Source organism: Salvelinus fontinalis, chromosome 21 (genome assembly GCF_029448725.1).
Source record: "Salvelinus fontinalis isolate EN_2023a chromosome 21, ASM2944872v1, whole genome shotgun sequence".
NCBI classification, from domain to species: Eukaryota; Metazoa; Chordata; class Actinopteri; order Salmoniformes; family Salmonidae; genus Salvelinus; species Salvelinus fontinalis.
Genome location: NC_074685.1, coordinates 22,313,171 through 22,337,193, shown reverse-complemented (window position 1 = coordinate 22,337,193; position 24,023 = coordinate 22,313,171). Strand labels below are relative to the sequence as shown.

The following is a 24,023-nucleotide window of genomic DNA, read 5'->3' as shown; positions in this document are numbered from 1 at the left end:
ACTGTGCATTTGAAAGTATTTTTTTCCACATTTTGTTACGTTACAGCCTGTTATTTTTTCCTTCATCGATCTACACACAATATTCCATAATGACAAAGCAAAAACAGTTTTTTGGGACTTTTTGCTAATTTATTAAAAATAAAAACTGAAGTAATTTCTTTACCTAAGTATTCAGACCCTTTACTATGAGAATTGAAATTTAGCTCCGGTGCATCCTGTTTCCATTGATTATCCTTGATGTTTCTACAACTTGATTGGAGTCCACCGGTGGTAAATTCAATTGATTGGACATGATTTGGAAAGGCACACATCTGTCTATATAAAGTCCCACAGTGCATGTCAGAGCATATTTGCCAAAATGTCTAAAAACCTGTTTTTGCTTTGTCATCATGGGGTATTGTGTGTAGATTGATGAGGGGGGGACAGACAATTGAATTAATTTTAGAATAAGGCTGTAAAGTAACAAAATATGTAAAAAGCCAAGGGGTCTGAATACTTTCTGAATGCACTGTATATGCATGTGTGCAGAGACACACACAAACACACACATCATTGATTTATCACCTGGTCGTCTTAAACGCTACCCTACCCAAAACCTTAACCTCCGGGCCCCACCATGAGTGGCCCATCTCCCACCCCAGCTGTGCCATGCCGATGGGGGATATGTGGAACTCAAAACCCTTCTCATCTCCAGGCCTGCGAGGCTGAGACACCCAGGCTGCATTCTCTAGTGGCCCTGAGTAAACACACACCCGTGCGCCTGGTTCCTCACGGTCTGTCTAAGCAAGAGGGAGGCTGGACGAGTAACACTGGTGGCGATAGGCTGGTTAGGCGCAGCGATGGAATGAGGAGCCTTTCTACTATGGTGTAGAAAAACTTCTAATGCTTATATTAACGTACAGCAGGGCACCTGTCTCTTTCCATTTAATTAATTTGAAGTCTGGATCCAATACTTTACGTTGCCTCACGAAGATGGGCAGGACGAGTGCCAAGTTCTGCATGGCTGACATTTCTTACATTGTTATACAATGTCTGTGTTTAATGATCAGCGTAGGTTACTTACCTTGTGCCTCAGAGAGACGCTGAGACGACTTTGAGAGAAATGACAGACGTCCTCGCTCTTAGCCCCATTTGGCAGAAAGCCGTAAAAAAAAAAAAAAACAGTGTATATGTTTTGTTGGAAGCCTATGGTTACTTCTCTTCAATTCTTCCAGTCCACAGCAACATGATAAATTCCAGAGCAGTTGACTTTTGGTAATGTCTACCTAATACCACTCTACTACCCATCTGATGGTCTTCTACTCCTTTTCATTTCACTTTCAACCGGATATCATCCATATTAGTCAATGGTCACAGCAGCTATCATTACCAATTTTGCTTCTAATGATCTTCAAATGCATTCCTTTGTGACCTACATTAGAGGGGCATGTGTTATATTAGTACATTTTCAGCATGAATTTCCATATTCAGGTTACTACCTGAACATTGTCTGAATATTTTCCTTGTCCCACGTAATCACCGCTCTGTAAGGTTTGCTGTCAACACTAAAATGATGTTTCACATTGTTGCTTTGTTTAGTTTAGTCCCCAACTCTCCTGTGCTGGAGGGGTTCGAAAAAGGGAACAAAGAACAGGGCAAAATAGGAAAAGGACCGAAAACCATCCTGTGTACGTCAGCTAACTGTTAACATACTGAGAGAGCCGGATTATATAAAACGCAATGGAGTGATTCTCCTATGAGCTCATCGCCAAACAATGTGCTTCATGTTTCTCCATCTGCAACCTTTTTCCCCCTCTCTTTTTTACAGCCTCGCCTCCATCTCTCCTCTTCCCTCTCTGCTCAGTGACTGCGGTGAGTTAATGGGGTTTCGGGGCGATGGAGGATGCGGGTGCGTTTCTCTTTGATTATTGTGCAGGCACTGTGTGGGTGAGAGGAACGCACATGTTTGCCATGCCAGGCTGAGATGATGTTGGCATGTGACTGGATGCTGTGGGCACTTAGGTCATCACTTAGTGCAACGCCATGTGTCAGGATGCCTACATGTCATCCCCCTCCACGCACGACATTAGTCACACAGTTAAGATACAGTAACTTGAATGAAAAAGATGCCCAGTTCAAACCCATGACCCTTTTAGATCCACAGTCCATTGGGTAGCCTTAATGTCCAAGAGATTGAAGTATGGATTTCCATCCGATTTGAGGATCTCATAGAATGTTAGACTATTTTGTCAGTAAACAAATAAAGTTGTGAATATTTCTCTCTCATTAGGAGAATCCTATTGTCTTCTTGGTGGCATATTACCACCTTCAACACTGCTGCACTCACACCTCATAGACTGACATAACAACCTCATAGACTGGCATAGCAACAGCAACAGGCTCCTGGCCTTGATTCAGTCCTTTTATCAGTGTGCTTCTGGGTTGTGGAGTGACACATCTAAGGTTCCAGCCAGTCTGGAGTCACCCGCTGAAGTGTGCCTCTGATCTCTGCAGAGGTAACGCACGCACGCACGCACGCACGCACACACACACACAGCATCTGCATAAAGGGAAGTGAATAACCTGCTGTTTTTTTAGGGATACTGGTCTCGACTGAAGTCACAAGTCTATCTGTCTATGACTATATTGAGTATTGCCTTCCGTCTATAGTGGTAACACTTCATTTACACACAATTACCTCTGCACCTTTTATTGTGTCAATGTTCTGGTTTTGGAGCAACTGCATGGTTGTGCCTGTTAATTGCCTATTCATTCAAGTGACTCTTGTTGATAACATTGCCACGGCATAAGATGCTAAAGTATGACGCAACACATGAGTTCAGTATGGCCACTAAAAAGACAGCTGAGGGAAGAACGAGCTAGAGAAAGGCATGTCGCAAGAGTGCCTGACTTCTGCCAGAGATTCTTTGTTCCTCACAGAAACAGCCAAACATTCTCTCCCTAGAAGCACATGGCCCTGCATGTTTCTTTTAGATGAATGTCTGTATTTTATCAGTTGAGACATATTAGATTTCACAGTTATCACAGTTCACCTCCAGTTGACACAGCCCGGGGCAATTCAACCTTATTTGAGTAGTTTAAAAGTTAAGGGAGGGCTTTTCTCTGTTATCTGACTGTGTAATAGCTCTCTACTCCAAGCTCCAACTATTGTGCCTTTAAAAAGCCAGCCATTTTCCAAACCCCATTCTCTAACCTGTAAACATTTTAGAACCGAGCAAGAGAAAGGGGGAGAAGTGAGGGTGGGGTTTGAAGTCCTGGAGGAGGGGCTTTAGAAAAAAGTGTCTTGTGACTCTCTCAAACAGAAGGACAAAGAAAAGTTTTCAGAATGGACTTTTCAGTTTTAATTTCAAGTTTGCTTGTCAACAGAGGTTTCATCTGTCTTTTTGAATGTGTTTTTTGGCACACTGGCGTGTTTCTGTTTGTTCTTCTTGGTGTGTGTGTGTATAGTGGTTCTCTCTCTCACTTTCTTGAGTGTGTGTTGGGGGAGGTGGGAGGGCCCAACCAGCTGATGTCATTCAGTGCAGCAGGCAGATCCTGAAAGAGGCCCTTTGTTGGCAGCCTGTAGCACGAGTGAGTCCCTGTGCTTCTCCTGCTAACGGACACACACATACACACACACAGGGGACAGGAGAGGGAATGGCACCATCCGGACTGCCCTACTGCCCACTCAACTGACACATCCGCATGTCCAGCACGCTTTCGGACACTTTTGGGTCGTTTCTGCCTCCTCCGGAGAGGAGCTAACCAAAACCAGAGAGAAAAAAAGATGGAGCCGCTTGGACTAGAAAGTTTGTAGACTTTGCTGGCAGCACAGAGTTCACTTTTCTGTTTGGTGAAAGAGGGGAGAGAAAAGGGTAATAACAGCCAACGATTCTGAGGAGAAGAGCAGAATCCCTTGTTCCTTAACCTTTTTTGTCTTATTCTTTGATCATGTTCTTTGTCTTTTCATGACCGACCACGAAAAATTTGAAACTTTTTTCTGTTGATCTGCCGTCGAAAGGAAACCAAAGGGACACTGGGCCGACAAACTAACAGGATTTTTCAAGTGGAAGCGAAAGAAAGCAAATGAAAATGTTGGAGATTTGCCTGAAATTGGTGGGGTGTAAATCTAAGAAAGGCCTCTCGTCCTCCTCCAGCTGCTACTTGGAAGGTAAGAATTTGAGGATCTGCTGTAGGGGGGGTTGGCATGGGGTATTGCGAGTTTTTTGTTTTGGGATTGATTCTCAGAGAAAGACAAAGATGGTCAGAGAAAGAAAGGAGAGGACAGTGTAGAGGAGCTGGTTGTGCTGGACAGGGAGGTGAGAAGGTCGAGAGAGGGAGAAGATGAGCTCTCTGAGCCTCTGTCGTTCCTGGGCTCTGGAAAGCGGAGGAGGGGGAGAGCGGAGGGAGAGGGAAGCCAGACACACTGGCTCGGTGCAGAGGAAAGAAGGGGGGTGGGGGGGTGGAGAGAATACAAGGAAATCTGATTCCCGGCTGGGCCCGTTTTACTTTTGTTTATGAGGAGAGAGGATCTAATCTAAATCTACACTTTCCTTTTTGCGCTTTGCTAAGATTTACATCTTGATTATTGCTTTCTACGTTATGAAGTGCAAAGACAAGTTGAACTGAGTTATGGAGTATTTTAGGACTAAATGCCTTATAAAGTGTGCTCTTGTACTTATTTTCCAAGCCTACACTCTGCCCTACTTGAAACAAAGATGAGCTAAATGGATTAGCCTGAATCAAAGTAATGGAATTCTGGGAAATCCGGAGTACATTGAGTTTCAACCGTGAAATTGTTTTGTAATGGAAGACTGTGAAATGGCACATGTCACATGCTCCCAGGCAGTGGTGTAAAATACTTTAGTAAAAGTACTTGAAAGTACTACTTAAGTAGTTTTGTTTGGTATCTGTACTTTACTTTACTATTTATATTTTGGGCAACTTTTACTTCTACATTCCTAAAGAAAATAATGTACTTTTTACTCCAAACATTTCCGTTACACCCAAAAGTAGTCATTACATTTCGACAGGAAAATGGTCCAATTCACACAATTATCAAGAGAACATCCCTGGTCATCTCTACTGCCTCTGATCTGTCACCCACTAAACACAAATGCTTCGTTTATAAATGATGTCTGAGTGTTGGAGTGTGCCCCTGGCTATCTGTAAATGAAAGGGAAAAAAACTGCCGTCTGGTTTGCATAATATAAGGAAGTTGAAATTATTTATACTTTTACTTTTGATACTTAAGTACATTTTAGCGATTCCATTTACTTTTGATACTTACGTATATTTAAAACCAAATACTTTTAGACTTACTACAGTAGTATTTTACTGAGTGACTTTCACTTTTACTTGTGTAATTTTCTATTAAGGTATCTTTACTTTTACTTTAGTATGACAATTGAGTACGTTTTCCACCATTTCTCCCAGGAGTGCGTAAAATGGTCCCGGAACACATTCCAGCAAAGTGAATGTTGATTAATCTTTCAAACACACCCTTTCATATAACTTTACATACACAAAAATTAAGATGGACCAAAAAGCATGTTGAAAGAACAGTCTCTGATTTGGAATAAAGTGTTCTGTATTTCTCTTAAAAAATGAAGCAATTCTCTCTGGAAGAATATCCACTGAATGAATTTGCAAGAGGAATGATAAACCCCAATTTACTCTTCTTTCAGTTGACATTACTGATAGCAACAGTATGTGTTGCAAATTCTTCAATAAATCCTAGCAATTTACACCTGTCCCCCTCTGTGTGGCAGGTTCACTCACACTCATGTTTAATGCCCCAATGTTTGACCTAACCACAGTAGAGCTGGGGGGAGCTAACTAGTCTACAGCGGCACCAGCCACAGATCCAGATAGGATCTCCAAACAGTGGTTAGACCTCCAGATCTCAGGCTTGATCCAGCATCAAGCTCTTTGTCACCCGTCACAGTTGTCGACAGCCAGGTGATGCAACAGAATCGCCCAAGCGTGAGTTATTTTCCGTCCTTCACCTCACGTGGCTTGGCTCTACATCATGGAACTGGAATGTTTGGATCTACTGTGTTTTGATCTGAGGTCAAGGAGGTACTGGTAGTCATAAACTCCACCTGGCCAATCTCTGTATCCTGTGTTCTGTCAGTGTGTTTGGGGTTAGTTTCAGCTCATCAGTTCATCTCTAATACGCATACCATCTCTGTCATAGAGGGCCTCGATTTCCACACATATTTCATCACTGCTGGATGGATTCTCTCCCCCAGTAATGTAGTCAAGATATGATGTAATCACCGCCTCTCCACGAGCTCCTGCTGGATTTCTAGCTTTCCTTCTTTCTCTTTAGCCTCCTGTTCAGTCTCATTCCATTTCTCTCTCTGATTATGCTATCATGCAGTGTATCAGTCTGCTGTCACTCTTCACTCACTAAGAGCAGAAGTGTTTGTGGTCAGTTAAATGGACATACATGTGTGGGGGGTTGGCTGTTCTAGTGCCCACACACCAGTCTGTCCCCTCCACCCTCCTCCTCTCATGTCTTACTCAGTACACTCATTTGTTTATCTTCCTCCAACTCTGTTATTTCGTCACCATGCAACCTTCGTTTGCCAATGTTTATTCTCCAAAATCGAAGAGCTTATTTCTTCCGACTTGAATCATAGCCTTGGAGTTCGATTGATTTCAGCCGCTCACTTTCAGAAATCAAGCCGTCTTTCCTCATGTGCACCCTTGCGCTTGTAGCCTATAGTTAGAAAGATAGGGATTCTCAAATGTCATGAATGATTATAGAGAGACCTTCTTTCTGCTCATTGTCTGAATGGTTAAGTTCTTGCTCTGCAATCACAATCCACTGTTAACATGAGGCCCCTCTACCAGTGGCTCAATGCTGGGGAGCAGAATGTGTTCAGATGCCTCTTATCACGGACTCCTCAGGAATGTTCATCATGCACATCCCTAATGTCTGTCCTGTGCCCAGCACCCAGTTAGAGCCCCAGCGCATAGCACCCAGCCGATCAGCTGTGTGTGGTAACCATGGATTTATTCTATCTCTCTCTGTAGCTCTCATCACGCTATGTATGCCCACAGTAGATCACAAAATAGCCTTCCAGTCTGCATTTCACCAGATTGCTCTGTCAGGGCTGTTGGCTTGACATAAGATACAAATAAAGATCATAACAATCAAGGATCAGTGCTTTGCCAGGGTTCACTATATCACAGCATCCCTGTCTCCTGAATGGAATATTTAGCATAAACTCAGTAGGTTAGCCTACTACCAACAGCCCTGTCCTTTCTCTCGGGTATCACTATGGCCTCAGCAGATGATCAAAAGTCTCTCCCTGGCTTTCTCAGGCCCAGTGTCCGAGCTGAGGAGGTGTGTGGTGAGAGGTGCAAGGTGCTGAAACAGCTGAATTGGCCACACAATGAAGTCACCATCACACAATGAAGTCACCTCTATCTCTTCCCCTTTCTCTTTCTCTTTCCTTTGTTTCCACCTCTCTTCTGCAACTCTCTCTCCAGTTCTGGTAACATTGATGTGTCATCCAGATCACTCTCAGGCTCTCAAACTCCCATTATTTGGGTATAATGAGCATAATCTGTTGTTGTAGTGCCTGTAAACAGTGTTATTTCAGCCCTTATTGGAAGATTATCACAGCTAGAATTTCCCTTCTTACTACAATTGCAGGCAAAGATGGGTCAACTCTTATTGGAGAGTCTTGTTATTGAAAACAAGGTCTTGAAATTGAAAGCAAAGCCGTGGTACTCCAGGAAATGAAAGGTAAGTAGTGCAGAGATGGACAATGTTATTGGTCTGGTCTTAATTAAAGATCTCAGTTCATATTGCTGCCTTTAATACCATAGTCAAATCACAGCTGCTGTGCAGGCCAGCACAATAGTGCAACCATGAAACTTTTTCTGAGAAATGTTCGTTCGATGTGACGTGGGTTTTTTTAATTTATTTTTTTAGAACAGGCTACACATACAGGTGTGAATGACTTCAGTGTTTGTAATGTGTTAAGTGTCTGTGTGTCCATGGAATAGCCTGAAGACTGAAATGTCAGTACATTGAGAATGTATTTTTCTCTTATGTCTGTTTCTATGACATGGTGATAGAAAGTCTATTGACTTGATTAGTTGTTGGTTTATTTAACACAGATCTGATCGACTCACTCCCAATTCCCGATCTCGCTCTTTCCCCCAATGTCCACTTGTTTAATAGATAAAGACATGTTCTCACGTTGGACCTGTCGTGTGTTTCAGAAGCTCTCCAGAGACCAGACTTTGAGCCCCAGGGTCTGACCGAAGCTGCCCGCTGGAACTCCAAAGAGAACCTGTTGGCCGGGCCCAGCGAGAATGACCCCAACCTTTTTGTTGCGCTGTACGACTTTGTGGCCAGTGGGGACAACACTCTCAGCATAACTAAAGGTAAGAGAATGTGTGTGAGTGCATGTGTGACAGAAAGTTGCGATCAATTCCATCTAAATTCCTGTCAATTCAGGAATGGAGTTGCACTACTGTGACTTGAAATCGAACAGTCCCCAGCTCTGAAATGGAACAGTCCCCAGCTCTGCGCTGTGAGTCTGTCTCTGTGAGGGTACATTAATTTTCCATCAGAGAACCGTCTCTGTGCTCTGAAACGTTTAACAGTAAAACCGTCCATCATAGCCCAGAGAGCATCTACAGGCTGTGTGAAAATACTCCCTCTGGGCTTATTGTTGTCATGGACCTGCCTTCGTCATGGGGTCAATGTGCAAAACGGCCCTTATCAACGGTAGATAAACAGGTGTGTGTGTGTGTGTGTGTGTGTGTGTGAGAACTGCTCGTGTTTTTATCTTTATTTAAAAGTTCTGACTGCGCTGAGATGGGTACAGTGCCCTCTCAGGGGGATGGGGAGGGTTTAGACTGACTGGAAATCCACATATTTGTGTCCCGTTCCCTATTTCTCCTTGATTGTCAGCTAGGTCGAAAATATACAGGCTAGGACAACATAATAATTCCAAGCGTCAGCGTTAAAACATAAAACAAATCATTGGACGAGCGCTTTTGCTACCTGCTAGCGCCGTTGCTAACTAGCATAGCTGGTCCCATTGTCGCAAAGAGCTCTTTCCACTGGAGCGGCTGGAACACAATGCAGCAGGCAGGAGAGAGAGAGATGCAGAAATTCATATTTAAATACCAAGAAATAAAAAGGCAAAATACGTTATTTAATAAGGCAATCTAAATAGTTTGTGTCACTAAGGCTATATAAGGGTCGATTTTATACAGAAGTCTATAAAAAAATATTTAATTTAGGGCTTCAATTAGGGCCTCTTTCTAAACAAGTTGGGTTGGCATCGTACCTTCATATCTCCAATTTGAAAAGTACAGTTTTCATGTTAATGTTTAAAAATACATATATTATTAACTAATACACTTTTGCATTAAACTCTCTTGTGAAAGGTAGTTTATGCTGAGCCGCTACGCTGAGTCTAAAACCAGGATCAGACAGTGACGTCAACCCTGCTAACCCCATAACCAATGGGAAAAAAACCCTGTGTCACAATCTGAGTAAACATTACATTAGATACAGTGGATTAACCACTCTGGCCCAGTCTCAGAATAGTGAGTATGTGGCACTTTCATGTTGGTCTATGATGCAACTGGAAATAAACGTTAGCACAAGCTCCACGCAAGCATTGCCTCAATTGTGTAGAATGTAGAACCTTTAGGATAGTAACTATACTAGTCATTTATAGCAACCAATCAACCATTCTATAGCAAGTCTCTTTTACATGTGACGTTTCTCCTTTAACCAGTAGAAATCTACTTGGAGTGGTGTCTATATAAACCGCCTGCCGTACTCCTTAAAGGTCTCGCATGTAGTGTAGAATCCCCCTGTAGTTTCCCCTGATTTCACCCTAATGGCATGTCTATCCGTGCTGCAGGAGAGAAGCTGCGAGTCCTGGGTTATAACCATAATGGGGAGTGGTGCGAGGCGCAGACCAACCACGGCCAGGGCTGGGTGCCCAGTAACTACATCACCCCGGTCAACAGCCTGGAGAAGCACAGCTGGTACCATGGGCCTGTGTCGCGTAACGCTGCTGAGTACCTGCTCAGCTCGGGTATCAACGGCAGCTTCCTGGTCAGGGAGAGCGAGAGCAGCCCCGGGCAGAGGTCTATCTCACTGCGCTACGAGGGTCGCGTCTACCATTACAGGATCAACACGGCCTCAGACGGGAAGGTGAGGATATACAGTACACACACACCTCCTACCTCTACTCTATCACATCGTAATATGTAAAGGTGCCCAGACAGAGACCAATGGTGTAAGTACTTAAGTAAAAATACTTGAAAGTACTACTTCATTTGTTTTTTGGGGGTATCTTTACTTTACTATTTTATATTTTTGGCTACTTTTACTTCACTAGATTTATGTACTTTATGAAAATATTATACTTTTAAACGCCATACATTTTCCCTGACACCCAAAAGTACTCGTTACATTTTGAATGCTTAGCGGGACAGGGAAATGATCTAATTCACACACTTATCAAGAGAACAACCCTGGTCATCCCTACTGCTTCTGGTCTGGCGAACTCACTAAGCACATGCTTCGTTTGTAAATGATGTCTGAGTGTTGGAGCGTGCCTCTTGCTAGCCATAAATAAAAAATAAAAATAAGAAAATTGTGCCGTATGGTTTGCTTAATATAAGGAATTTGAAATGATTTATACTTTTACTTTTGATACTTAATTATATTTTAGCAATTACTTTTACTTTTGATACTTACGTACATTTAAAACCAAATACTTTTAGACTTTTACTCAAGTAGGGTTGTACTGGGCAACATTTACTTAAGTCATTTTCTATTAAGGTACTTTTACTCAAGTATGACAAATAGGTACTTTTTCCACCACTGCCAGTGACCTATGTCACCAAGTCCTAAACATCCAGGGGTTTTACCTCTTTCTGGTTAAGTGATTATTGGAGGCAGCTGTAAGTGGCATTACTGTCTCACTGAGCTCCTCTGGTTATACAGCCCATTAAGCTGTGGCCAAGGCAGACAGTGGGCTTTAGTGGAGGTCTCCACACAGCAGCTTACTGTACCCCCTCTGGGAAAGGCTCATTTAGAGAGGACACGGCAGGTCTGGAACTGGTTAAGGTTAGAGGCCTACATTTCAACACTCTAAAATGGCCTCTCCTCTCCTTCATGACCACTGACCTCAATAGGTACCAGAAAGATGCTGAGGACCAAATCCAGGTGAAAATACAGTGAGTGGAAAAATCGGTACCTAATAGTTAATTATCAACCTATTATATTTTCAGCTCAACCAGCATCATCATTCCTTGCAGAAGCCTGTCCGCTTGAAGGAAAGGAGGCTGTATATGACTATTAGGACACCCTGTTATTGTGCTATACCAACCGTTATTAGTGGTCAGGAGGAATGGAGACTGGGAAAGAAGTCCTAGGAGTATTAGGATAGTCAGTCTGCCAGCTGTCTTCTCCCCTCTCTTAACCCAGCTGTCTGTCAGGCCAGCTGAGGTAAACCACCTCCACCGCAGGACAGCTGTCATCATTTTTATGTCATACGCATCCAAGCATTCCTCAATGCACAGAGGTGAGCGAGTGGAACGGCATGCACGAGAGGAATGCTCCAAACGACCTCTCTGTTCCAGACCAGCACGCGCACACAAACACGTAGACAAAATGACACACACACACTGGTCTCGTGTGTGTGTGTGTGTTAAAGTATCAATCTCCTACCCTCCCTACCCCCTGCAGTTCCGCTATCTCCCACTGTGCTCACATTCAGCCGTCTGGAATGCAGACTTTCCCAATATGTGTACCTCTCCTGTCTATAGAACACTCCTCATATCACCCCCACACAACACAGACTGGGTGATTGACAGTATTCTGATCAGCCCAGATTCTTGTGTTAATGAAATTGAGCTCCCGCTGGGATGGTTTTTACTGAGACAGGCCCTAATAAGTGGTCAAGTTGGAGCTTTAAGCTGAATATGAGGTAGTTGAACAACGGAACAGGCTTCTTTATTGTTCAAGACCTTCGGATGCTGCTCTTGTCATGTTCTTTCACGACCTACCTACTCAGTTAATACCTACTTACATTATCTCCATTTACATTATGTTATAAACTCTGGAAATCCATCCATTTATGAAGATATGAAGAGTGCAGAACGTTTCCACAGTGCAACACAGGATCTGGGACTGTGGTCTTATATAAGACATGGACAATGGAAAAGACTGTGTTCAGTCAGCCTTGACCAATAGCTCTCGCCAGAGATCATCTGCTGCTGGAAAGTGCTTTTCTTGCTTTCTGAGCGTGCTGCTTTTCCACATATTATCATATCCAGACAGTTCAGTTGGTTCATATTACAGAATCATTTATCTTTCCTCTTTGGTGTTCATCTATTAGACACTTTAATGTAAAGTTACCTATTTAACGTCTATGTAATTCGAGCTGGATTTAAACCCACATCTCCGGTGTTGCTCCAACCAACCTCTCACTCTCAAGGTCATTGAATCTCCTTTCTGTTTTGGGCTTAACAGTCATAGATTCTAAACTGGAAATGGTCTCTTCCCTCTTCTCCCTTTCCCCAGCTGTATGTGTCGTCTGAGAGTCGATTCAACACCCTGGCAGAGCTGGTTCACCACCACTCCACGGTAGCCGATGGCCTCATCACCACGCTGCACTACCCGGCGCCCAAACGCAACAAGCCCACCATCTATGGCGTGTCACCCAACTATGACAAGTGGGAGATGGAGCGCACCGACATCACCATGAAGCACAAGCTGGGCGGGGGCCAGTACGGAGAGGTCTACGAGGGGATCTGGAAGAAGTACAGCCTCACTGTGGCCGTCAAGACCCTCAAGGTACACGTCTCAGGGGGTTTGTTGGGAGTCTAGGGAGTGAGATTAAACCATCAGAATGAGTTGATGACAGTGTTTTTTTACATTTTATTTGTCACATACACTGGTTAGGTGCAGTGAAATGTGTTGTTTTACAAGGTCAGCCATAGTAGTACAGCGCTCATGGATCAAATTAGGCTTAAGTGCCTTGCTCAAGGGCACATCAACAGATTTTTCACCTTGTCGGCTCAGGTATTCGAACCAGCTACCTTTCGGTTACTGGCCCAATGCTCTAATCGCTAGGCTACCTGCCACCCTAACGTAGTGCTGTAGTCAATATTGTCTGTAGTAGTTCGTTTTTGTTTATTTTTTGTTTATTTTTTGTAGTAGTTAATAGTGCAGTTGTCAATATTGTCTTTTAGCTGCTTGTAGTCTTAGTTATTAGGCAGTTGTAAAATAACAGAGTTTCAGGATGGTGTAATGGGAACTGGGAACTGTGCTGAGTATACCACCACCTGGTGTAGAACAGAAGAAGGTTACCCATTTTAGACATCTGCTGAGCAAACACACTTATTGTAACGCTTCTATAGGTAGTTTAATGTAGAAACATGTGAAGCTAGCCATGCGTATAATCTTCAGTGCCATCAAAGTATTCACACCCCTTGACTTTTTCCACATTTTGTTACAGCCTGGATTTAAAATGGATTACATTTAGATTTTTGGTCACTGGCCTACACACAATACCACATAATGTCAAAGAGGAATTATGTTTTTTGAAATTATAAATTAATTAAAAATTAAAGTCTGAAATGGCTTGAGTCAATAAATATTCAAGGTATGGCATACCTAAATAAGTTCAGGAGTAAAAAGATTGCTGAACAAGTCACATAATAAGTTGCATGGACTTGTGTGCAATAATTGTGTTTAACATAGTTTTTTAATGACTACCTCATCTCTGTACCCCACACATACAATTATCTGTAAGGTCCCTCAGTTGAGCAGTGAATGTCAAACACAGATTCAACTATAAAGACCAGGGAGGTTTTCCAATGCCTCGCAAAGAAGGTCACCTATTGGTAGATGAGTAAAAATAACAAAATTAAAAAGCAAACACTGAATATCCCTTTGAGCATGGTGAAATTATTAATTACACTTTGGATGGTGTATCAATACACCCAGTCACTACAAAGATACAGGTGTCCTTCCTAACTCAGTTACCGGAGAGGAAGGAAGCTGCTCACGGATTTCACCATGAGGCCAATGGTGACTTTAAAACAGTTACAGAGTTTAATGGCTGTGATAGGAGAAAACTGAGGATGGATCAACAACATTGTAGTTACTCCACAATACTAACCTAAATGACAGTGTGAAAGGAAGCCTTTACAGAATAAAAATATTCCAAAATACTGCAAAAAAGGTGGCAAAGCAATTCACTTTTTGTCCTGAATATAAAGTGTTATGGATGGGGCAAATCCAATATAACACAGTACAGAGTACCACTCTGCATATTTTCAAGCATAGTGGTGGCTGCATAATGTTATATGTTTGCTTGTAATCATTAAGGAATGGGGAGTTTTTCGGTATGGAGCTAAGCACAGGCAAAATCCTAGAGGAAAACCTGGTTGAGTCTGCTTTCCACCAGACACGGTGAGATTATTTCACCTTTCAGCAGGACAATAACCTAAAACACAAGGCTAAATCTACACTGGAGTTGCTTACCAAGAACACAGTGAATGTTCCTGAGTGGCCGAGTTACAGTTTTGACTTGAATCTACTTGAAAATCTATGGCAAGACCTGAAAATGGTTGTCTAGCAATGATCAACAACCAATTTGATAGAGCTTGAATAACTGTTTTTAGAATAATGTGCAAATATTGTACAATCCATTTAGAATTCAGGCTGTAACACAACAACATGTGGAGTAAGTCAAAGTGTATGAAACCTTTCTGAAGGCAGTGTAGATGTAGCTAACTGTTTGAATATATTTTCACCTGATGTGTGTGATTGACCCTCTGGCCCTGTTCTCACCCACTCAGGAGGACACCATGGAGGTGGAGGAGTTCCTGAAGGAGGCTGCTGTCATGAAGGAGATCAAACACCCCAACCTGGTACAGCTACTGGGTGAGTTACTGGGTTATGTCTCTGGCTGCATCTCAAATAGCACCCTATTCCCTTTATATTGCACTACTTTTAACTAGAGCCCTCAGTCTTAATTGTGTCTCTTTGTGAAATGCCACACTGTACTGCCATTGTCAGTGCTGTGACTAACTCTGCCTCTCTCTCTCTCTCTGCCAGGCGTGTGCACGCGGGAGCCCCCGTTCTACATCATCACAGAGTTCATGACCCATGGCAACCTGCTGGACTACCTGAGGGAGTGTAACAGGGAGGAGGTGAACGCTGTGGTGCTGCTCTACATGGCCACGCAGATCTCCTCCGCCATGGAGTACCTGGAGAGGAAGAACTTCATCCACAGGTGAGACATGACACTAGCTTAACCTCAGTTTCTCTCTCTTCCCATTTCTTACCTTTCACTAACCTCCCCTGCCCCTCACTCTTGCCTATCATTTGTCCTCCCCTCCCCCAGACAGAAATATCATATGTGCGCTGTTGCTGTGAGATTGACTTTGCCCCAGCATGTTTTATTATGGCCTAGAAGATATGATTTATGTACTCTTGTCGATTTCCCCAATTTGCTTTTAATTGTCAAGCTTGTTGAGACTCAGCTTCATGCTCAAGTGCCTACCTAACAGACAACACCTAAAGACATAGATATTAGAAGAGAATTGCCATCCTAAAAAAATACATTCCACTGCCTTTGACATCATGCTCCTCTGTCTTCGCTCTGTGCTCCAGGGACCTGGCAGCCCGTAACTGTCTGGTGGGGGAGAACCACCTGGTGAAGGTGGCAGACTTCGGGCTGAGCAGGCTGATGACGGGGGACACGTACACGGCCCACGCTGGGGCCAAGTTCCCCATCAAGTGGACTGCCCCGGAGAGCCTGGCCTACAACAAGTTCTCCATCAAATCTGACGTCTGGGGTGAGTTTGAAGAGGACACAGTAACTCAATGACAAATGTATTTCTGATATTTAGAATTACTTATGTCATTTTGATTACAATGTCATGAACATAGTCTTCTGTACTCTGTACTTTGTTATCCCAAACTCCCAGCGTTCGGAGTGTTGCTGTGGGAGATCGCCACCTATGGGATGTCTCCGTACCCTGGCATAGACCTCTCCCAGGTGTATGAGCTCCTAGAGAAGGACTACCGCATGGACCGTCCGGAGGGCTGCCCAGAGAAGGTCTACCAGCTCATGAGGGCCTGTGAGTACACATACATCTGTCTATGGCTAAATGGCACAGCCTGGCTTTTCAAAATAGTTATTGAACTACCTTCATCATGTTTTGCTTGTTTAATGTCTACTTGAATGAAGTCATAGTGCTTAATGACTAACTATACTGAACAAAAATATAAACGCAACATGTAAAGTGTTTGTCCCATGTTTCATGAGCTGAAATAAAAGATCCCAGAAATGTTCCATACGCACAAAAAGCTTATTTCTATCAAATTTTGTTCACAAATTTGTTGGCATCCCTGTCAATATAATATATAATCCATCCACCTGACAGGTGTGGCACATCAAGAAGCTGATTTAAACAGCATGATCATTACACAGGTGCCCTAAAATGTGCCGTTTTATCACACAACACAATGCCACCGATGTCTCAAGTTTTGAGGGAGCGTGCAATTGGCATGCTGACTGCAGAAATGTCCACCAGAGCTGTTGCCAGAGAATGTTAATTTCTCTACCATAAGCCGCCTCCAACGTCAGTTTAGAGAATTTTGCAGTACGTCCAACCGGCCTCACTATCCACCGACCATGTGTATGGCGTCGTGTGGGGGAGCGGTTTGCTGATGTCAACGTTGTGACAGTGCAGTTATAGTATGGGCAGGCATAAGTACAGACAACGAACACAATTGCATTTTATCAATAGCAATTTGAGTGCACAGAGATACTGTGATGAGATCCTGAGGCCCATTGTCGGTGCCATTCATCCGCTGCCATCACCATGTTTCAGTATGATATTGCACAGCCCCATGTCGCAATGATCTGTACACAATTCCTGGAGACTATAATTGTCCCAGTTCTTCCATGGCTTGCATACTCACAAGACATTGTCACCCATTGAGCATGTTTGGGATGCTCTGGATCGATGTATACGACAAAGTTCCAGTTCCCACCAATATCCAGCAACTTCGCACAGTCATTGAAGAGGAGTGTGACAACATTCGTACAGGCCCAAATTAACAGCCTGATCAACCCTATGCAAAGGAGATGTGTCGCGCTGCATGAGGCAAATGGTGGTCACGTCAGATACTGATTGGTTTTCTGATCCACACCCCTACCTTTTTTTTTTAGGTATCTGTGACCAACAGATGCATATCTGTATTCCCAGTCATGTGAAATGCATAGATTACGGCCTAATTTATTTATTTTAATTGACTTATTTCCTTCTATATCCCTGTAACTCAGTAAAATCTTTGAAATTGTTGCATGTTGTGTTTCTTTTTGTTCAATATAGTTGAAACATGTCTGCCAATATTGAAAAATCCCTGAATGTGAAATAACCAGACACATTCATATCATGCAGACAGTTTTGTGATTGGTACCAAACCTCATTTCCTGTTCTCTCCCTCTCTCCCAGGCTGGAAGTGGAACCCTACCGAGCGGCCCTCCTTTGCTGAGACCCACCAGGCCTTTGAGACCATGTTTCAGGAGTCCAGCATCTCTGACGGTGAGTGTCCTTACATTGTCGCAATTTCACATGTTATAGCTGAATTTAAGACAACTATAACTCTTCACTTTGAGGTATTATCTGTAGGTTGTGTGCTAGATCAAACCAGATTGAGAGAGAATAGCTTTTAAGCACTTCCAGACAATATTTGGGTCAGTAATCTTTCAGCTTAGAGGAGTTAATTTGCCATCTGTTTTCCAGGTGCTGTACTCCAGAGTGGTTTAAGGGTTATAAGAGCAAGAAGTAGGTTAATACACAGTCTCTGATGCTGTTGTGTGTGTGTGTGTGTGTCATGTGACAGAGGTGGAGAAGGAGTTGGGCAAGAAAGGGAAGAAGGTGGTGCTGGGCCCCATGCAGCAGGCTCCACAACTGCCCACCAAGACCAGGACCATCCGTAGGAACGTGGACCGAGATGGAGACAGCCCTGGTGAGACTCACCTAACATACCCCTCTTCTCAATGCATTGCACCCTTAAGTGTTTTTAACCCATATTTAACAGATGTCAAAAGAGCTTTGGGACAATTTATTGGTGATTTTCCTACTATATTTTTCCAGTGATTTTGCTGTGTTGAGTGTTGTTCAAACAACTGATGATTTGCATGTCTGTGTGTTCACCCAGACGCCCTGGAGCCGGAGGTGGCCGTGTCCCCCATGCTCCCCAGAAAAGAGCGTCCGTTCCTGGACAGCAACCTGAATGAGGACGACCGCCTGCTTCCCAAAGACAAGGACAAGTCCCGCAACAGCCTCTTCAACCTCATCAAGAAGAAGAAGAAGACGGCGCCCGCCCCGCCCAAACGCAGCAGCTCTTTCAGGGAGATGGACGGACACCCGGAGAGACGGGGTCCCGACCACCGAGACAACGACTTTAACAACGGCTCCTTCAGTGATACACATACCAACGATCCCAACAAGGTTCTGGGTGCTAACAACAACGGGGCAGGGGGTATTACCAATGGGGCACCCACCTACCCGGGCCCCTTGTTCCCCCCGCATCATGCCAGAAAGAAGTGTACGCCTGTGGTGCCCAGTGTAAGTGGCAAGACTGCCACCACTCCACCCAGCGAGGAGGATATAGTATCTAACTCGAAACGATTCCTGCGCTCCTCCTCAGCCTCCAGCATGTCCCCAGGCTCGGATCGCACTGAGTGGAAGTCAGTCACGCTGCCCCGCGACCTGCACAAAGGCCATTTTGACTCGGGCACCTTCGGGGGGAAGCCTGCCCTGCCCCGCAAGAGGGCCAACGAGAAGCCAGAGATCAGCATCCCTCGCATGGGCACCCTCACCCCCCCACCCCGGCTGCCCAAGAAGACAGAGGATCCATCAGATGAGGTGTTTAAGGACGCAGAGTCCAGCCCCCAGACCCTAACGCCCAAGCTTAGTAGGAGGCTTCCAGGGCAGGGGCTAGACAGCTCCAAGACCAGCACCCTGCAGGCCGAGCTGCTCAAGCCCAACGTGTTTCCCACTCTGGGGGCAGCTGGGGACGAGTGCAGGGCCCGCCGCCACAAACACAACCTGGACTCCTCCGGTCCCAGGGAGAGAGGCAAGTTCCAGAAACCCAAGCCTGCTCCCCCTCCACCCCCGCCCTCCAGTGCCAAGTCAGGCAAGATCTCCCGCAGCCCCACTCAGGAGCTCCCCTCTCCCACAGACACCAAAGCCAAGGCCTCAGACTCCCACAACCCATCCAGCCCCAGTGACCAAGCTCGCTCTCTCCTGGAGGGCCACAAGAAACTCAGCCTCAGCACCTCCTCTAAACCACAGCCGTCAAAGACCTCTTCCTCAGTGTCTGGCTCCACCTCCAGCCCCCTGGGCTTCTCCTCCCTCACCTCCCCAGGAGACCAGACCTCTCCCACAGCCTTCATCCCCCTCATGAACACCCGACGCTCCCTGAGGAAGACGCGTGCGCCCCCAGAGCGCCAGCCCAACTCTGCCATCACCAGGGAGATGGTCCTGGAGGGCACAGAGCTGCTGCGTGCCGCCATCGGACGCAACTCTGAGCAGACTGGTAGCCACAGCGCCGTGCTGGAGGCGGGCAAGAACCTGTCCAAGTACTGCGTGAGCTACGTGGAGTCCATCCAGCAGATGAGGAACAAGTTTGCCTTCCGCGAGGCCATCAACAAACTGGAGAGCAGCCTGCGCGAGCTGCAGATATGCCCTGCTGCCACTGGGGGCGCCAGCGGAGCACAGCCGGACTTCAGCAAGCTGCTCTCGTCTGTCAAAGAGATCAGTGACATCGTTCAGAGGTAGCGGAGAGGAGGACACACTGACTGGAAGAAAAAGCATAACTTTAATGAACCTAACCTCCCCCCTTCTCTCTCACTGCATGTAATGTTCCGTAGTCGTGTCTCCTACACTGTGGTCATGCTGAACTCACGTTGAGGTGGAACACAGGGCATGCTGCAGTGCCACTGGACAGTTTGAGCATGATGCACACTTCGGAGAAATAGATTTTATGCAGCCTTTACAGGATGTCGGAGGACACTTCAAACACTAAAGACTGTGGTTACCATGCTCAGAATCAAAGAAACCTTATTCAGATGTTTGAGTTTTTCCTCATGTGTTTTGTCTGAAAGCCTTAACTATAAATGCAAGTTCAATTTGGCCTTAACCAGAGAGGCCTGGGCCCAATTCTGCATCACATCACCTTTTCATCAATCATTTTCTATATGATCATGTCTTTCTTTATGACACTATAGACAACAAGCATATCACATTCTTTCCTTTACTGGCAGAGTTGCAAATGTGCCACAAACTTAAAGCCTCATATGGCTGAGGATGCCTTCCAGCTCTGTGGAGACAAACAGCCAAAGCATACACACGTCTTGTTTCCATCCAGAAATAATGGGGAGTGTCTGGAAGTGCACATTGTCTCTCCACCTCATTTACCTTTTTCCCCTCAGCTTGCGACATCACCCTTCATGGTAGATCTCTGTGGTGTGATATGAATGGTGAAGATGTGACTGTCAGTATTGAGTTTGAATGGATGCTAGTAGCAGTAATGCAGCACTGTGCCATAGAGGAAAGAAGCAAAGTGAGCAGGAAGACTACCTGGGAACATTTTGTTTCTGTGCACAAGATCTGAATAGAGTGCCTTAAACACTATCAATGTAATTCCCAAAGCCAAACTACAACAGAGCAATATGGCCTTATACTTATGTGGATGAGGAAAATTGTAATGTTTCTCCTTCAGGCACGTGCCTGTCATATTCCGTACTGAACACTACTGGAGAGGGACCAGAGAACTCAACTGATGGATTTGAATGTTTCCATCTTGTCCTCTTGACTGACCATTTTATTACGTTCAACACAAACCTCACAAAAGCCTTCTGTAGTTGGATGGACATCATGTTTTAATGTATGGAGGACGCATCACTTCGTCTTACGAGAAATTACCAGCTATACAGTGAGAAACTGACCATTGTTGATTATAGGAGTTATTTCTTACCAAACCAATGAAATGCCACTGTGTAGTGACTAAGATATTCCTTTGTGTTTTCTACTTCTCGTTTAAATAATGCATTTCTTTTCAGTATTAGTTTGTGCTGTTCCCCACATCCTTGCCCTGACTGACTGCGATGCCTGAGGACAAAATCAACCTGAAGCTGCCTTTACTTCATGGTACTGTTCATGTATTTTTTATTCCCCCCCCCTCCATAAAAACCATGCCACTACTTTGATTTTTTTTGTGTGTGTCCGAGCCACCTCACAATTTTGTAAACTTATTTTGCTCTCCTTTGTAAATACATATTTTCTTTCTCTTCATCCCTGTAACATTGGTGCAATTTATTGAATTAAAATGCAAAGCAATTTTGCTACTTGAAACCCATCAATTGAATCTGTTCTTACATGTTTACGTGCACAATGTGACAAGAATGACAAGCAGTACAACAGGTTATGTATAATGTATTTTCTATCTAGAGCATTTTGTCATTAAAATCATATACACGCAAGAATGCATTTAAATGTTAGCACAGCTCCTTCAAAATGTATACATGTACGTTTTATAACGTAGGACCCATCTTTAGACCCTCCCACCAGCCAATTCCCACACCCCAAAATTAAGACAGCAATGCATCATGTTACCATTGGTGTATTAAAATGAGTTAGGGTGATGGCACCCTATCCCCTTAATAATCCCGCCTCCGACATTGGGGAGGGGACCACTATCAATGTAGAAGCAATTTTTCATACTTTGGTCATAGTTTTATCCAATTTCATTCAACATTACATGGTGCCTAAGAAATACACGGAGAGAAAAAAAACTCAAACAGTGACATTCTCCACTCCACCTCCTACAAGCAAGAGTTGAGTAGAATCGACAAAGCACTAGTTTGTACACTTCCACTCCCCCGCTACACAGACTGAGGATGAAGAGTGAAGAAACAAAACGATGGAACCACCAGGTAGCACTAGTGAGTGGAGGGAGTCTGTCCAAACACATTTATTCATAGAAACTATGGGCTTAATCTAATCCGCTTTAGCCGATATCCGCATAGCGGTTGTTTTGGCGGTGTCGGAGATTTAACTGCGTTAGAGCTGTCAAATCCACAAGCGGCTCCTGGCATTATATATAAAGCGGGCATTGCCATTGGCTACACAGAGCTGCAACTTGTTTAGAAGTTCATACATTGGAATGTAATCTACACCTTGATTTGGCAGATTGAAATGAATTCTAATTTGAGTGATTATTTCTTTATAACCAACACTTTCTCATTATGAACTTCAATGGGATGGGTGTGGCGTCATGACAATGATCAAGAGCACCTGCTCACTGATTTGACAGCTCCAAAACATCAGCTATGCTTTTAGTCTGCTATCACTGGCCAATTTGACAGAATTCCCAAGCATGAAATAAACATGCTGAGATGTGTGTATCTTCAATCTCTGGGCTTGCCAATCTTCCAAATAGCATGGTCACCAACAGATGTACAGAAATTCAGAATAACTATTCCCATTTAGGGTCGTTCTGGTGGGGCATGTTGCTTGGTGTTGTTACTATACAAGCATGTGGGGAGAGGGACCACAGGTGTATGGTTAAGATGCCCCTTACCTTGAGTAATTATAATTGACCCCAAATCAATGCTAAGGACTGGAATAGGGTAAGCTGATCACAGCAGAGTGGTTAGAGCGTTGGGCCAGTAACCGAAAGGCTGCTAGTTCAAATCCCTGAGCGACTATGTGAAAAGAAATATCAATCTGTCTTTGAGCAAGGCACTCAACCCTAATTGCTCCAGGATCCCTGGCTGTGACACCACTCCGAGGGTGTCTCAGGGGTAGTGGGATATACAAAAAGATAACATTTCCATTTCACACTTGTACATGTAAGAAACAGAACAAATAAACAGCCCCAATTTGACTTTTGTTTTTAAATCCTAGCTCTGGATTTAAGGGGGAACATCTACCTTTTTTCACCAGCACCCCTGTGTTACACCAGTTACCATGTTCTCCACAAAATATCACCGTATTGTAAAACTGTTTGTTTATTTGACAGCAGTATGTAGCGCAAGCGCAGCAAAGAAAAGATGAAACAGTAATAATATTAACCATAACAATAAGGCAACAAACGACAAAGAAAATGCTGGTAAGGACAGACAGATTCTATTGATATGGTCGGGGGGGGAAGAGGAGGAAGTTGGTGCAATGAAACTGATGATCTGAAGGAATACGTGTTTTGTTTTCTTAAGTGTCATTAACTTAGTTAAAGAAATCCCCTGCACACAGACACACTGTACTGGCAGGAAAACACCCAGAGCCTTTCCTGTGACGTCATATAGGGAGAAAGACAAGTAGGTAGAGGCGTTTCAGGGGAATTCCAGGTCTCTTGGGCTTTAAAGTGTCTCTCTACTACACTAGTGTTGCCACTGAGGTGTACTGTAGAACACCATTAGAGGGATTCCATCTCTGTCTAGTATCAGAGATTTACCATAAGGACCAGGGGGGAAGCTTTGGGTAGAGACAGTGGATACCTGTTCTAGACCAGGTTCAACAACTGGACCAAGCACACACACACACCACTAATAGTGATCCGTAGCGGGCCGCGTCATACATTACATCATTTCTTTCACTAACCATCTCCTCCCCCGGAAGAGACCAAGCCATCGAGGGAAATATTTTACTCATATACATTTCACTTCAATTAAAATTGTCCTAGATCATTAAACCATGCAGGAGTGATGCAGGGGGAGAGATGCGGAGAGAGTGTCTAGATAACTCAATGTCAGTGGAGGTTAGACTATACAGGCTTGGTTGGTTTCAGATGTGGTAGATGAGACTTGATTGATAATATAGTAGAAGCTATAAAAGGAAACGTTAAAAAAAGTATTTCTTCAGGTTTACCCATCTATGTGTCAGTAAACCATGTCTTTATATATGTAAATGTGTGTGGAACTGGAATCCCATGGCAGATGAGCTGGACTGAA

General features: G+C 44.2%; 2 protein-coding genes across 4 annotated transcripts in view; one reads left to right on the top strand and one right to left on the bottom strand.

Annotated features, from left to right (window-relative positions):
- The window catches only part of LOC129818450 (tyrosine-protein kinase ABL1-like), a 67,045-nt gene extending 45,615 nt beyond the window's left edge, over positions 1 to 21,430 (top strand). Inside the window, exons 1-12 of one of the 3 annotated variants that reach the window (XM_055874325.1) lie at positions 3,328 to 4,150; positions 7,649 to 7,741; positions 8,224 to 8,388; positions 9,888 to 10,183; positions 12,563 to 12,835; positions 14,848 to 14,932; positions 15,107 to 15,284; positions 15,665 to 15,849; positions 15,982 to 16,134; positions 17,518 to 17,607; positions 17,909 to 18,034; positions 18,227 to 21,430. In XM_055874325.1, the coding sequence (XP_055730300.1) occupies positions 7,735 to 7,741; positions 8,224 to 8,388; positions 9,888 to 10,183; positions 12,563 to 12,835; positions 14,848 to 14,932; positions 15,107 to 15,284; positions 15,665 to 15,849; positions 15,982 to 16,134; positions 17,518 to 17,607; positions 17,909 to 18,034; positions 18,227 to 19,851 (3,183 nt within the window). In that variant the 5' untranslated portion in view covers positions 3,328 to 4,150; positions 7,649 to 7,734 and the 3' untranslated portion in view covers positions 19,852 to 21,430. Of the gene's footprint in view, positions 1 to 3,327; positions 4,151 to 7,648; positions 7,742 to 8,223; positions 8,389 to 9,887; positions 10,184 to 12,562; positions 12,836 to 14,847; positions 14,933 to 15,106; positions 15,285 to 15,664; positions 15,850 to 15,981; positions 16,135 to 17,517; positions 17,608 to 17,908; positions 18,035 to 18,226 lie in introns of those variants that run through there. The other 2 variants (XM_055874324.1, XM_055874323.1) reach the window with 2 other exon arrangements.
- Positions 21,431 to 21,490: 60 nt separating this feature from the next.
- Positions 21,491 to 24,023, bottom strand: part of LOC129818451 (ras-related protein Rab-14) — a 28,366-nt gene continuing 25,833 nt past the window's right edge. Inside the window, exon 8 of the mRNA XM_055874326.1 lies at positions 21,491 to 24,023. This exon is cut by the window's right edge and continues 429 nt beyond it. The gene's annotated coding sequence lies outside the window, so the exon portion shown is untranslated.